This window comes from Anomalospiza imberbis, chromosome 4, assembly GCF_031753505.1.
Source record: "Anomalospiza imberbis isolate Cuckoo-Finch-1a 21T00152 chromosome 4, ASM3175350v1, whole genome shotgun sequence".
NCBI classification, from domain to species: Eukaryota; Metazoa; Chordata; class Aves; order Passeriformes; family Viduidae; genus Anomalospiza; species Anomalospiza imberbis.
In genome coordinates this window covers 52,093,079-52,108,568 of record NC_089684.1, presented here as the reverse complement: position 1 = coordinate 52,108,568, position 15,490 = coordinate 52,093,079, and the positions used below count along the sequence as shown (strand labels likewise).

The 15,490-nt window shown below is 41.6% G+C and overlaps 1 protein-coding gene across 5 annotated transcripts in view; it reads right to left on the bottom strand.

Annotated features, from left to right (window-relative positions):
- RGS12 (regulator of G protein signaling 12) overlaps positions 1-9,087 on the bottom strand; it is an 84,763-nt gene extending 75,676 nt beyond the window's left edge. The window contains exons 1-2 of one of the 5 annotated variants that reach the window (XM_068188563.1): positions 8,910-9,087; positions 1,239-3,185 (exon numbers count right to left, since the gene is read on the bottom strand). In XM_068188563.1, the coding sequence (XP_068044664.1) occupies positions 1,239-3,095 (1,857 nt within the window). In that variant the 5' untranslated portion in view covers positions 3,096-3,185; positions 8,910-9,087. The remainder of the gene's footprint in view (positions 1-1,238; positions 3,186-8,909) is intronic. The other 4 variants (XM_068188565.1, XM_068188564.1, XM_068188568.1 and 1 more) reach the window with 4 other exon arrangements.
- Positions 9,088-15,490: the final 6,403 nt, after the last annotated feature.

Sequence of the window (15,490 nt, the reverse complement as noted above, 5' to 3'; positions counted from 1 at the left end):
CTGAAGTTCTACAACCTAATCCCTAAAAAGGTTTTGTTTCTAACAGTATGAAACAACTAATTAACCTCTACTGTCATCCACTTGATCCGCGGTTGTGTATTTTTAATCAGGTGAGAAAAAAAAACACATTTTTTTCAAAACAGATTTGGATAGCATGATGGACATCTGAAACAATCATACAAGTAATACACAAACCTTTCACATACAGTATTTTTTATGTTTTTTGTGCTGAAAAAAAAACCAAACAAACTAGAATATATAATAATTATACACTAGTGTATTGTTAAGGTGAACACTAATATAAGCATGGAATGACAAAGCTTCCTGAAGGCTAATTTGGAGTATAAGATTCTGTCTTTCCCTGGAGTCAGCAAACATTTCAGATACAAAACTGCTACTGATCCTTTCAGTATCAGAACAATGGCCTCTAGTTTACTAGAATTCCTGTTATCAACAACAGACTCCCCTGAGATTAGTTCCCTCAACAGCAAATGTGTGTCACAAAGGGTATGTAATCATCCTGAATACTCTTCCCACACCTTTTTTTTGTTTAAGTCTCCTCATTTTGTCTAATAGTAGACAAAACAAGAAGAAACAGTAATTTGGAATAAAATTTGAATTACAGGCTTGCTGGCAGAATGTTAGCTTTGTGACCTAACACTACCAGTTTTTTATGTCAGTTTTTAATGCTGCTTGTATTGAGAGGTTTGCTGGAGTGAAGTTTGTAATAAAAAAGTCTTATTCACTAACAAGTGTATAATCAAGTTTTTTGACTGATGATTAGACTAAGTTTCTATAAAAATAGATGCCATTAAAATAATAGCATTTTCAAGCCAGCCTTCTCCAAAAAGGATCCAGAATAAAGATGCAGACTGTTTCCATTCTTTTGCAGCTGAAGGTCAGAAGAAACTGAAGTTGCTAAAATGTCATGCCTCCTTTTCATTTCAGTGCCACTTAAACATTTGGAAACAATGAAGAGACAAGAAGAAAAGTGAGAAAGCCCTGACAGACAACACTTCCAGCAGAAGTACAATTCCAGAGCTGCATTCAATTAAAGAGGAATACGCAACGCCTCTGTAGACGAGAGAAGAATGTAATATTTTCTTCATCTGAAATTTTGTAAACTATATAATACACCTTTAAATTTTAATATGCAAATATTACTGGTAAAAGTACCATAGGCAGATGGGTTTGGGGGTTTTTGATACTGTTAAGAACCAACCCCAGCATGTTCTTACCTTTTTATCTTCTTTAGATTTCCTGATACTGTGCGGAGGGCCAAATTTGTTCTGAATGCAGAACATCTTCTTGGACCATTCACTTTTGTGAGATTTCAGCTGTGGCTGACCAAAGCTGCCATCGACTCTGTATCTGTCAGCTGGAATCTTACTCATTGGTGGGGGAAGGGTCCCGCAGTTCACGCTGGACCAGCCGTCCGTGGAGTCGGTGTACGACTCCTGGTCGCTGGCATTTCCATGCTGCCACTCCTGTAGAACGTGCACAGGCAGCCACCTCTGATTGCCCAGGCCTGCAGTGTTTTTCTTGGATGGGGGTACTGAATTTCGGGAGGAAACCAATGGAACTTCAATACGAGCAGAAGGGCTCAAGTGTTTGCTTACATTTTGGGACTTATCATTCTGAATTACTTCTAAAGGGATGTTTCCCTCTTGCTCATGACAGAAGCCATTCCAATGGGAAGCAGGCTGATTTTGTCCCCTTCCTACTGGATTTTCCCATATGCTGCTAGGAATGTGTTTACTTGGATTGGTCCCTAAATCAACCACCAGAACTCTATTATTCTTTTCTTCTTGGTTGAAATTTCCAATTCCGCTATCACTGTTACTGCTCGTACTATTATTCTGATGAGCATCTGCATCGCCATCGAGGAAAGCCCTCGCACGCATTCCCTCAATCAGTTCCCCCATATCCCTATAGAGGACAGAAATAAACTGCAGGACAGGTAGAGATGATGTTGGAAACTCCAGACAGCCATTTGTATCTGGATCTGCTGTACATTCCAGTCCAAAACGTCTTGCTATACCCTGATGAATTTTATGATGAAATAATTCAGGATCCACCATAAAAACATGGCAAGATGTCCTCAGGACCCCTTCATCTTCCTGAGCCAAGCTTGCATCATCATTTGTCTGCATTGTAACTAGTCCAAAGAATCTTCTATCATCTGGGCAAACAGCACTGAATGCCAATTTCTCTGCAGGATATTCTGCCACAACACCTGATTTGTCACTGCAGAGCTGAATACAGTCATGCATTATCTTCATCATCACCAGGGAATGGATTTTTTGCTCTGCCCGCAGACGTCTCATGCAGCCACGAATGGCCTGCAAACTCTCAGTTTCCAAATTTGCAGTTGTTGAAGGAAGTTCGATGGAGCCTAAGTAACCTACAATCATGGCAACATTCAAAATGCTTGCATCTAACCCAAAGTCTTCTGCACTCTCCAGTCCAGTTCTAAAAACTGAATCATCATTCAGAACTTTGGCTATTTCTTCCTTTGACAGTAGGTTTGGATTGCTTACACTTTCATTGCCAGTTTCAAATTTCATAGCAGCAGAAACTGAAAATGATCTTTGTTTTGGTGCAGAATTATCTGAGTTACCAGCACAAAGAGCAGGATTCTCAAAGATCATGTTGAAAATGCCACCAGACTGCATTTCTTCAACAACTTTCTCTGCTCTGTTTATACCCAGAGCTTTAGAGTCAGGTTTGGGTTTCAGCCACCCCTTCCCATCATAAAAACCAACTTCTTCATCACTTGAACATGAATCCATATGACTAATCCCTTCAGCAATCACCATGTGCAGGACTCCAGAACATTTCCCTATAAGTTTCACTACATCTTCATGTGAGGCTTTTTTCACATTGATTTCATTAACTGCAAATATCTGATCTCCTGCTTTAAGTCCAACATAATCTGCAGGGCTTCCTTTCATCACACAACTAAGAACACATGGAGCTTGTCCAGAAAGGGTAAACCCATAACCTGCTCTTCCTCGAGCAACTTCCACGCTTCTTATCCGTGGAGGAGCATGCGTGTTGAGTCGACGTTTAACCGTTTCTCCTGGTCTGTACATTTTGGATTTTTTTTTTCCTAAAATAGGAAAACTTTTATTTAGTCCAGCTTTTTGTCATGTTTCAAGAGTATCACTCCATCTGATGAAAATCTAAAAAAAGAAAGAAAGGACATTTTAATTCTCATCATATTTCAGGTTTTTTAGCACCCAGTATTCCTTTTACGGTTGAGAAAAAAATTGCTAGTGAACTCTACCAAAAACTATTGCCAGACAATTAACGAAACACTCAGAACAGTTTGAAAAGAACAGGTACCACAGTGTTAATTTTAGTGATAAGAGAGGAGTCGCAAATGCAAATAAAGTCACTGTCCAAAATGATAACATGACAGAATGGCAAATAACAGGATCCAAGTCAGTGTTTTTTAAACTAAACATGTTATGTCTTCCCCAGCTCCCCCACATTGCCTACTATTCAATTACCTTCTGCCTTTTTGCACCATTATACTACCACTGCATAGAGAAAATCCTTATTTAAGCTCATACATCCTTTCCCAGCAAAACAGAAATGAGAGCTCATGCTAATCTACTCAGCTATACCTCATCCCCTTTACACTCAGTGTACAGAAACAGGTACCACATGTATCATGTAAAAGAGATTAATTACCCCTAGAGTTGCCTGTATGTCTCCACTGACTGTAAAGGCAGCTTAAAATAAGTATCTCACTTCAACTTCCCTACATACTTTTCCCTTACATATGCAATGAAAAGTGGGCATTCAGTCATGTATCAGACCAAAGGGATCCAGAATCTGATCCAGAAATCAGATTTACTGTTACACCCATCAATTAATCTACTCAAAACAATTTGTCAGATAGCAAACACTGTAAAAATCCATTTCAGACCATCATTCCAACATCCATGTGTTTTAGTTTAACTTAAACATTAAAAAAAAAAAAGAAAAAAAAAAGGAGTGAAAAAGACACATGCTGCCAGTATTAATCTAGACATGACTTTACAATTAACATATAACAGCTCTATATGAACAGCAAGAAGTAGAATATGTCACTACATTTTGGTGTCAGCACTGAAGTCTGGATGTCGTGTTCTAAATATACTTGGGCAAATTCCATTATTTTAGAGAGGTTTCCCCCACTAAGCAGGTTAAAAATTAAAATTACTAATATAAATAAAACAAATTACAACTTGTTCAACTTTTGAAACTATCCCCTTGCTGCACAATATGAACCCTCATTTCCATAGGCCTGGAGGATGACTGACAGAAAAACCCATGGGACTTCAGCTATATAAAACTGCAGTTTTATATAGCTGAAGTCCCATAAACTCCATCTGAGCAAGTGAGAACTAATGTGACAATAATTACTCTGATTTCGTCCACAGGCTTATTCTTAACTCAGTCACATTGTAACATAGTTAAAGTGTATAAGGTACTTGGAAAGCAAGTATCTTGCATATGTAGGCAAAATGCAGGCAACATTTTAGATAAATGCATTCACATAAAGATATAAATATACATACACACAGAGATAACACATTTCTTTATCATATCTAAAGTGCTAAATTAGTGGTGTCCCACCCACTACTTGCATGGACAGAAAATGACCAAGAAATCCTAGTGACATTGTTCTCAGCTGCAGAAATAACAAAAAACACACAGAGACTGTGATTAAATCCACAGCACACTACTTTCACGCTATTTCTGCCTGACTTAGAACAAATAAGGCAATTACTTCAAAAGTTTTACCAATTAAAAGCCAAACCAAAACTAAAACACAATTTAGGATGATAGTCTTAATTACTTATCTACATACAAGCTTCTTGATTACCAAATTTAAGAAACCACTGCTGTTTCTCAAGTATTTCGCTAGATTCTCAGCTGAAGGATGTAATTCCCACAGGACCCTCCCAAACCCAAAATAGGACAGATTTCAAGATACCAGAAGACATCCAGTTGGCTTTACTTCTTGGGGTTTAGTTTCTTTGGGTTGTTTTTGTTTTGTTTTGTTTTGAAATAAAGGGACATCAGATTTTTATGTCTCCACGGTGCAGCTGTGACTATTCAATGTAGTATGGTTTTAGCAAATTGTTGTAAGATAGCAATTATCCTGCTTAACTAACGATATTTTTCCTATAATATGAGACAACAAAAACCACCTTGGCTTTAAGAAGTAATAAAACTTCACACTTAACCTTTAAATGGAAGTGATAACATGAAAAATGCTTTGCAAACACTTAACCAAACTTAACTCTTACATTGCTGTAAGAAAGCCCCATCAACCAGCATCCTGTCTCATATCTTAAATGTTGTTTGACCCTTTCCTGATGGAGCTAAACTTGGGAATCAGGAGGTCACTGTGCCTTCAGCTATCTCTAATTAGGTCTAGTACTTTTTCAGAATAATCATTAAATATTTCAATATAGAGTTCTCCAAAAAAAAATAGAACTAAGAAATGCCCAACAGTAAATAAAAACATTCAATCTAGGAGCTTGAATATATACATGTTCTAATTTGCCTTATAGTGAATATTTCTGTTTTCAGCTTAATGTGACCCCTGGGTACCCTCTGAATCTATGCTGTTACCATAAAGCCCAATAGTATCTGGCACCTAAAACTGTGCTACTAGCTTGCAAAAGGAAAGGAAACAAGAGAGCATGAGATTAGAAATAATCTCCTTATAAAAATATAATAAAAAACAGTCGTTACTAAAAACCTTAAGATTCAATATTGTAATGTTGAAGTGGCTGATAAAAAAGCAGGTGTTTTACAGCAATCTCTTTAATCTATAAAAAATATCCCAAATGTCACTATAAAAACCACACAGTGAAAATGTAGTTAGGCTCTTGTGAAGAGGAAAACCCCAGTGTTGTCTTACGTCACAATTCTGCATTTGCTAAGAGAGGTTTTCCTTTTATCTCTGTTCACAATTCAATTTACCTACTTGCCTTCCTAACCTATGACCCTTACACATTAAGCATTTATTGTAGATGATAACCACTGACAATAAAATGTCATTCAAAAACCTGACAATTATAAAAACAAAACAGCAGGCTGTTAATATGTTACTTTCCTCTAATAAACCTCCAGAGGTGTGAAGACTTTCAGCTATATTGATATATTATTATATTAAATTATATTATATAATTGTTACATTAATATATTTCAGCTATATATATTTGTGAAATTTTGTAGGTGTAAAGTTAGGAACTAATTCAACATTAAAGGGTTTTTGTTATTGATGTGTCTATACACGAAAAAACCCAAAACAAAAAATACCAACCAAAGAAAAACTGTATTACTTCACTAGATCACCTCTTCCCTCCCTCAGTACCTGAATATTACTGTGCAATTTTTATGCTAATTACACCCAGGACAAACAACAGCTCATTAAATTTATCTAGGAAACCTCAAGACAAAGGACAAATATATCTCTTCTGCAAGAACCCTCAGCATCCAAGTATGTTTTACTGCAATAATGACATGACAGGCCAATAGAAAAATTATGAAAATAGTGTTTCCCCTAAGCAGAGATTAGTTGATTGTCAAACTGTTAACAGACTAGTTCAAAACTAAAATATCAAGTTATCCAATTGCTAACTTTTCTCCTAATTTCTTTGCAGACTTGAAACCTGGAGCTGAAGAGATATGGCACAGAAGTGGCACTAACTCCCACAGTTCCAAAGTAATCATGTCTGAATATTCTTTTCCTGTATTAAATTATAAAACATGTAGCATATCCAGTGAAACAAAAACACCAATTCACTTGCACTGATATAAAGCTTCGTAGCTTTATGACTACAAAATATTTCACAGAACATTTCGGGCAAAACTACTACTATGTACACATTAAGAGTTGTTCAAGTATATGAAATAACATAATTTGTCAGTACATCAGCTTTGACACAGAACTGCAAAACAAACAAAACATTCAAGATTTCTGCCAGCATACATTCTGGTCTACCATTTGAACCAATTATTTGTGGGGTACAAAGCACAAAAGATACCAGTTACAGCTGAATTGTACTGTATCCCACAAACACGGCATTTCTGTATGGAACGCTTTTGCATGTCCATGCTAGCTTTTCATGTCATTTTCAAACCCTCTGCTCTAAAGAAAATAACATGTATTTGCTTACTTTCAAGGGAGAGAGGTGGTTTGTTTCCTGCTTCTGCTCTTGTTATCTCATAGCGACAAAGAGAACAGAAACAGGAGGCACAGTGCTGCTACAGTCCACGTTAAACTGTAACTGAGCAGCTACAGAGGGCAGCGAGGGAGCCCCTGAAGATCAGGAGGACACGACTGACCACCACTACCTCCCAAAAAGCCTCTGGAAATGAGCTGGTAGTCAGCACTACAGGATCCATGTTAATGTGCAGAGACACTGTCTGGCTTCATTCTGTCTGGCTTTATTTTGGTTTTCAGTAGTGGGACTGAAAGAGAATAAAGTATGCAAAGTGGAAGTGCACAGAGGAGAAAGACTGTTCCCTTATCCCTCACACAGGTCTTGAAGTAATGCAAAAGACTCTTCAGCATGGGTGCCAGTTGCTGAGGCAGAACTAATGCCAAGTCCCTACAAAGCTCAAATGAAGCTGTAACATTTGAATTCCACTAACTATTCAAATGTGGTACATGTTTATAGACAAGTTACACAAGAAATGTAACAGCACAACCTGTAGAAGGCAGCTACCGGTTGTTTGAGATCTTGGGCAGGACAATGTTTTAATAAAAAAAAATCTCATCAGCATTTCACAATTGGCAAGAAAGACTATTATGTTTCCTTTAGGTGTACCTAGTGTGATCATTCAAAAAATACTGACTGTAATAAGCAACAGCAGGCTAAAAAGTAGTTGTTAATAAAAACTCTTCTCCCACTGAAGACAGTGTACGAAGTGTAAGGAACACAAACAGGGCATTTGCTGTTTTGTGTGCCAAGGCATGTGAGTAAGGACACAGTTTTCTAAAGCTATTGCACAGACAGTCATGCGCCTACAATTCCGACTAATTTATTTGCTGTATTTAAGAAGGTGGAAAGGTTTTGTTCGCAGTTAAGCATTCCCCCCCCCCACCCCGCGCTTCTTTTCTCGCAAATTCGTTCCAGAACTGTTGGGACTCCGCGCAGAGGGGCGGCACTCGGGGCGGCAGCAGCGACAGCCAGGCGGGATGGGCTCGGGGACAGGCGGGATGGGCTCGGGGACAGGCGGGATGGGCTCGGGGACAGGCGGGATGGGCTCGGGGCGCTCTGCGGGGCAGCGGGGGGGCACGGCGGGATCGCTGCAGCTCTGCACACCCGCTCGCCCCGCTCCCGGGGAGGCTCCCGGCGCTGCCCTCGGCCGGTGCGGGGACATCCCGCGGGCACCGGGGGCGACCCCGGAGGCCGGCGGAGCGGGCGGCGGGTCCGGGGCTGGAGCAGCGCCCCGCGGGGTTACCCATAACTGCCCGGCTCCCGGGGCAGCCGCTTCCCGCGGGGTGGAGCTGCGGGGAGGGGAGAAGCGGCACCTGAGCCCGCAGGGACGATTTGAAAAATCAAGCGGTAAAAGACGGGAGGGCACGGAGCGCCCGCGACCCCCCCAGCGGGAGGACCCGCCGCCCCCTCCGCGCTGCGCGCCGGGGGTCGCGGGCAGCGCCGCAGCCCGAGGGGCGCGCACAGGGGCGGCCAGGGGCTCCCGCCTGGCCCCTGCCTCCCCTCGGCCCCCGCCGCCGCGCTCCCCTCCCCCCTCATCCCCCCTCCGCCGTCCATCTGCCGCCCCCGCTCCTCCCGCCGCATCCCAGCGGGGTCCCGGGCCGGGCGCTCGGTGGCGAGGGGGATGGGAGAGCCGGGCGGGCTGCGGTGGGCGCTGCCCCGCTCGGACCCACTCACCTCTGTCCCCCGGGACTCCAGCTACTCCGCCGAGGCAGCGGCTGTCCCGGTCACCGGGGAGACGGCGCCGGGCTCGGCCGCACGGCGCTTCGGCGACTGGCTGCCCGGCGCTGTCAGTCACCGCGCTCGCCCGGCGGGGTGGCGGTCGGGTTCCCGGACAGAGAAAGGGGAGAGACAATACCCCGCGCCAGAGGACTACAGCTCCCGGCGTGCCCTGCGAGCGGCCCGCTCGCTCCGGCCGTAGGGAGCTGGCCGCGCGGGGCATGACGGGGCGCGTAGTTCCCCGGTCCCTCCGAGCCGCCTCGCCTCGCCCCGGGCTCCGGCGGAGCGGGCAGTGCGCAGGCGCGGGCTGGCGGCGGCCGTTCGAACGGGGCCGGGAGCGGGACCCGGGCTCGGGCTCGGCCTCGCACCGCGGGCACGGCGCGGCCGGGGCACTGAGAGCAGCCCGGGCCCCGACCGTGCCAGGGGAGGGACTGACAGCCCGCGGCTCGGAGCGCGGGTGGGGCAGGGAGGCGCTGGAGCTGCCTCAGACAGGCGTGCCGCGCCTTTGAAGCCCGGGGATGAAGCGAGGCAGACGGCGCAAGGTGAAGGTTCGGGCGGCAGGGAGCAGCGCGGCCCTGCCTGTAGCCGGGGAGGCTGAGGCGGACGGGAGGCACTGGTAATTAAGGTAATTAAGGTAATTAAGCACCTAAAGGGCAAAGCGCGTGTGCCAAGGGGGAGTTTTACCGCCGGGGTGGAGCAGGGTACAGGCAGCAAGTGCTCAAAATACACCGGGGACAGCTCCTCACTTCAAAAGGGTAGCCCTTATTTTAAATAGGAGAAATAGGAAGAGGGGGGGAAAAAGTCCTTCACTGGTAGCCCTTATTTTAAATAGGAGAAATAGAAAGAGGGGGAAAAAAAGTCCTTCACTGGTAGCCCTTATTTTAAATAGGAGGAATAGAAAGAGGGGGAAAAAAAGTCCTTCACTGGTAGCCCTTATTTTAATTAGGAGAAATAGAAAGAGGGGGAAAAAAAGTCCTTCACTGGTAGCCTTTATTTTAAATAGGAGAAATAGGAAGAGGGGGGGAAAAAGTCCTTCACTGGTAGCCCTTATTTTAAATAGGAGAAATATAAAGAGGGGGGGGGAAAGTCCTTCACTGGTAGCCCTTATTTTAAATAGGAGAAATAGGAAGAGGGGGAAAAAAAAGTTAACGCCGGTTTAAAAATTCATAAGGAATATAAGAGTCTAAAAAAGGGAAGAATTAACCAAATCTCTTTGACTTTCTTACAGCATCTGAAAGGATTTTGTGATCTTAGCAGAAGAATGTCATCTTCAGTTGTTAACACGTACTTGTAACAATGCTTTGTATGTGGGGTATTTAATTTTATTTCTCTATGCACAGGAAACCTGACACTGAACCTACCAGGCACAAGTTGAAGGAGAATTCTTACCTTTTTCTGGGGTTTTGTTGGGATTTTTCCCCAGTCTCCAGAGCTGGGTATCTATCCCACAACTCACACAGCCATTATGTCTGTAAGATAATGTCTAAATTGTAATACTGTGGCTTAATCATTCACTTCAGTAATTTGTCTAATTCTTATCCAGTCTAGGAAATTGTTTTTTAATAATTCCTTCCTGAGCTGAAATGCTTAGAGGATACTAGAGTCTTCAGGAAAAACAAAAACATAGGGCAAAGGAAAAAGCTCTTTGGAAAAACAGAGGATCCTGCTCCTCTACTCTGGCCTTCACCTTCTCATTATGCTGGTTTTTTCTTTGTCAATCCATCCCAATGAGATTTATACCAATCTGAGACATTCCAGATTGACTTAGATCCCAGTTTTATCTCTCTTATCCAGTTTTATGGGAAAAGGCTCTGAAAGGAAAAAATAACCAAATAAAATAAGCATTATGTCTTTTTCTTATTCTCACAGAAGACATCATGGCAGATTAGTGCAACAGATTTCTGAACTTCTTCAGATGTACTGTGTCTCATAAAAGTAATTATTAAGTCTTTAGGGAGGCTGAAAATTCAAAATGTAAGGAAGAAAATTGAGTGGTTGATTTTAAACCTCACAGTTGATTCTTTCAGGTGAGGTAAAATAATTTTAAAAAATACTCCAGTGATTTAAGTTTGCCCAAAGAAGCTATAATTATTTATCCTTTTGGCTGGGAAGATGTCCCAGGTAAAGACTTGCGTTCCACAAATCAAAGGTGTTGGTTTGGGTTGCCATCCCTTAACAGCCCAATTATTTCCAGCTTTCATGGGAGGTTGTCAAGACTTTGTGTCTTTTGCCACAACTTCTGTTGCTGCGTTACCCCAACACATCAAGGACTGGCTTGCACAACCTCCTTGCCTACAGAATGGAAAATTGATCAATGTATTTCAGTCTGACCTTGTAAACAGCTGTAACTGAAGAAAGTCCCTTGGAAAGTGACAAGTAAAGTGGGATTGTAAGTATCCCACAGAGGAAACTGCAGGTCTCCCACTGCGTCTTTATGGAGTTAATACACAGGAATTATGTTTTATTTTGCTTTAAAGAGGAGGGATGCTAAAAAATGCCATCAGCATCTGCTAACTATAAACTGATTACTCCATGGCAGTGTCAGATTACCCCTTCCAAATATACTGAACCTGTTGTACTTGTGGTGGTCAACAGGATTGCTTGCACTTTTGTAATAGCACAGGAGCATGTAATTAGTCTGGCTTCACAGAAGGCTATTTTGTGCTACAGCAGAATTTCCTATTTAAATCGTACTCAGGAAGGAAGAAGTGAGAACTGAGGACTGACATGCCCACAGGTGTGCTCACACACCCTACTTGCATTCAGAAAAATCCAACTCATCCAGAATGAATTTAGTGCTGTGCTTCAGTGCTTTTGGAAATGGTGATTAAGACTTCATATTATAATCTGGAGCAAGGTGATTAATGGCCCTTCAAAAATCCACACAAGGTCTCAGCTGTAACTTACTGTTTTCACCACTGTTGGAGACAATAAAGGAAGAAAGAGTGTGAAGCAAAGTGATAAGGATTTGTGGCTCTGGGGCTGGAAAAGCTTTGGCTTATGAGCTAAGTAGCTTAATGTTTGGCATACAGACATCTCAATCACACCAAGGGTGGCTGTCACCAAACAGCTTGTCAGGCTTCATCTGGAGAGGTTTACAATGCATCCTGTAATGGAGCATGATTATTCCTGTCACAAACACCAGATGAGATCTCAAAAAATAAACATAGTCCAGCATCTGACACAAAGTCTCTTGTTTTAATTACCATTGTTTAAATACCTTAGTTTAAGGAATGGAAGTGTTGATTGTTCCAAAAATGTTTTGAGACATACAGAAAAAATCCTCACATAAATATGACTTTTATCATTTAATGTTTTCAACCTGTTCAAAATAATAAAATTGTACATGATTGTCAGTATCAAATGCTTGTTCAGTTTACAAGCATGATTCCAACTTTCCTAGCTTGGTTTTGTTCTGAACAGCAGGGAAGCCTATGTGTCACATACGTTGTAGTTAGCTTGTGTTGGCCAGTTAATACATAGCTGGGAGCAAAGTCATTGTTAACTTGTTTTTTTAATTCCAAAAGCTCGTCCGCCTTCTGTTAACCAGCCCATTCAAAGGGCCAAATTTTGTATAAATGCATTTTGGTTTGGATGATTGTGTTTGCCATCCATGCTGATGTACAAAAACCCCTACAAGGAGCTGTGAAGTAGTAGAAATAAAGGGGGATGGATACTGATCCTGTTGAGTCTTGACTGGCCAATAGAGGACATACCCTCCCAAATCCTATTTAGGGTTAAAAGGACTGATGCTTGTGCATCTACTTGGCTTTGTAATTGTGTCCTTACCTACTATGATTCTTAATTAAACATAAAAATATAGTTAAATAGATTTGGTGTGGAAAGGTTCTTTTGTGCATTTAAATATGTGAATGGTGCCACTTGCAAAAATTGAAGGTTCAAATGGTAAACTGTCTGGAACAAATTTTTGTGTGTGAAAACAGGCACAGCCAGGCCCTGGTCCTCACTGTGCCTTTATATTGTGCATCACAATATAAATATATTTTTTTTATATCCTAAGAAAATTAATTTCCCTACAATATAATGTGCTGTATTTATTTCTCAAATTCACTAACAGAGTTCAATTTGCTGTAGTCAAAAACTGAAAGCACAAAGTAGTGCTCACTGATGTCAATTTTTCTTTCCTTAAGAATAGCTACATGTAGTTAAAGGTGATGTCATGTTAAATCTTCAGTGCTGAACAACCCTAATATATAGAACCAAAACATCTGCTAAAATATCTACTTCAAGAACACAAGCATACTTAACACACTTCTGTCAAGAACTGGAAACCCAAGAATTGAGTTTGGTCTTACTTGTTATCAGTGAAAGCACAGAAACTTCTACCCCACTATTTCTTGTGGGCAAAGGGTTTATACCCAAAATTCCTCAGTTCCTGATAAATGCCTTGCTGAGCCTAAATGAGTGTAAATTTTTTATTTCATATTGTGTCTGGACACCTTCTAATATTGTTAAAACACATAAACCAAAATGGAAAAAAAAAAAAAAAACAACTGGTGTATTTATTTCCCTTTTTTTTCTCTAGAGGTATTATTGGTTTTGTTTTTTATTTGATCTTTAAGCCTTGAAGCTTTAATTTTCTAATTCAAAATTGCCTAATTAACCTGGGCTTTGTGGCTCCATTAAAGCTGTGTCTCTTGTCCCATTGAGCTCATGTAGGCTGAGTGTCTTCAGTTCCATTGGGCTTAAAAATGTGTATCATCCAGCAGCTGAATTTACATGCTCTGAAGAAGTACTATGTATTTTTGTTTCTGTAAGGGAAAGGGATATCTCGGGGAGTTATTCCTTGTGGCTCCAAGTACAATGCCAAAAATGTCATTGTTGTCTTATTCTGCAATACTCAGAGCGAGCAAGCTCTATCCCTGCATCTAAACAGCAAGCTAAATTGGGATCATGCATGATATCCTCCTGTGTTCTGGAGCTCCTGTCTCCCTCTTTTTTCCTCTTTGAAGCCATTTCCAGTGTGACTTGCAGGTTCATGCACCATGCAAGAGTGACACATCAGGACTCTGCTGGCTGAGGTATCACTAAGCACATGTCCTACGTGATGAGGTACAAATCCCTAAACCTCAGGAAAAACATGCTGAGAGTTCTCCATATTTACATATGACTACAGGAAAGGAAACTGAGTGAAAATAAGAGCCTGAGGCACTGCAGAGGTGACATGAGTAATAGACAGAGAAATCGACTTTGCATATTCCTATTTAACATAATTCCTCTGATGAAAGACCCTGACTCCAGGACAAACTTTGCAGCATGAAAGTGGGGAGGAGGGATCCCCTACTCTCAGCAGGTAACCCAAGAATCAGAGAACACATTTTACCTTGCTCTGGTCAGTATGTGGCAAAGTCAAGTCCAAGCATTTTTCCATTTCCTCATTCAAGCTTTTTAGCTCCAAACTTTGGAGAGGACAGAAAATCCTTTTGGAGCAAGTTCAGTCTGTCTTTATGATACCTGCCAGAGACACAACTCTGCTTGTGGTTATCTCTTCTCCTGAAGTTCAGCTGATAAGGCATGGCATGACTGCTGTGACATTTAGGTCCACCTTGGCAAAGGTGGTTTTGGTACAAACAGCAGCCATTCCTAATAACACAGAATGACAGGATTCTGCCCTGGCTCTCAAATCTGCTGTAGCTCAGACTGACTTCTTCTTCTTCCACCTCATAACTAGATTCTGAATGGCTTTTAAATGAAATTAGAAGATACTTGCTCATTCCAGGTAAAAGCCATCATAATTATTAGTATAACTTTGCAATTAAAAGTCATAAAATGCACTAAGATATACTTAACTAAAAGAGGATCCTTTTTTTGTGCTCCACCAAAACTTTCATTTCCTCTAAGAATAGACTTGCAGTTATTCTAAATGGCCTTCTGAAATGAAAGTTCATTTGTTAAGAGTCATTTTGGCCTTGACTACATGTGAGGAATTCTTCTCAGTACCTTCACCATCACTTCTTCAGTTCCTCTCAGAACTAGGTTAAGGTCTTGCCTCCTATTAAAATTTCAGTTCCATGGTAAAAGTTGAATGTTGATGGATTATTTATTTCAACCTGTGGCAGCCTACTTCCTTTTTCACCTTCTTAAGTATACAACATCTGTGGTGACTTGCATGAACCAGGTGACCCAGGCAGTTCCTGCTGAAGTCCTGATGATTATGGCTGGTCTTCCATAAGCATTTTCACATTCTTTCCTTAATAACTGGCATCCCCCAAGTTATTGCCTAGCATAAACTCCTAATTTCATCTGAAATAGAAAATTGGCCTATGCTTTTTTTCATAAGATACGTTTTTCTTAATAGTGGACTTAAACCACATACCTTACACATCAAAAGTATTTCCTTTTCATTTGGAATGGGCAAGATCACAAGAATTTGCTGTGACTCCAGCTAAGAGATTCAGAGGCACAGCTGTAGCTGGTTCCTGATGTCTCAGCACAGGGCTGTCAGCTGAAGGTGCTGGTACCCTTCTGAAGCAAACCACGATGCATGTGGGATGTTGCATGGAGATCGTTGCATGAAT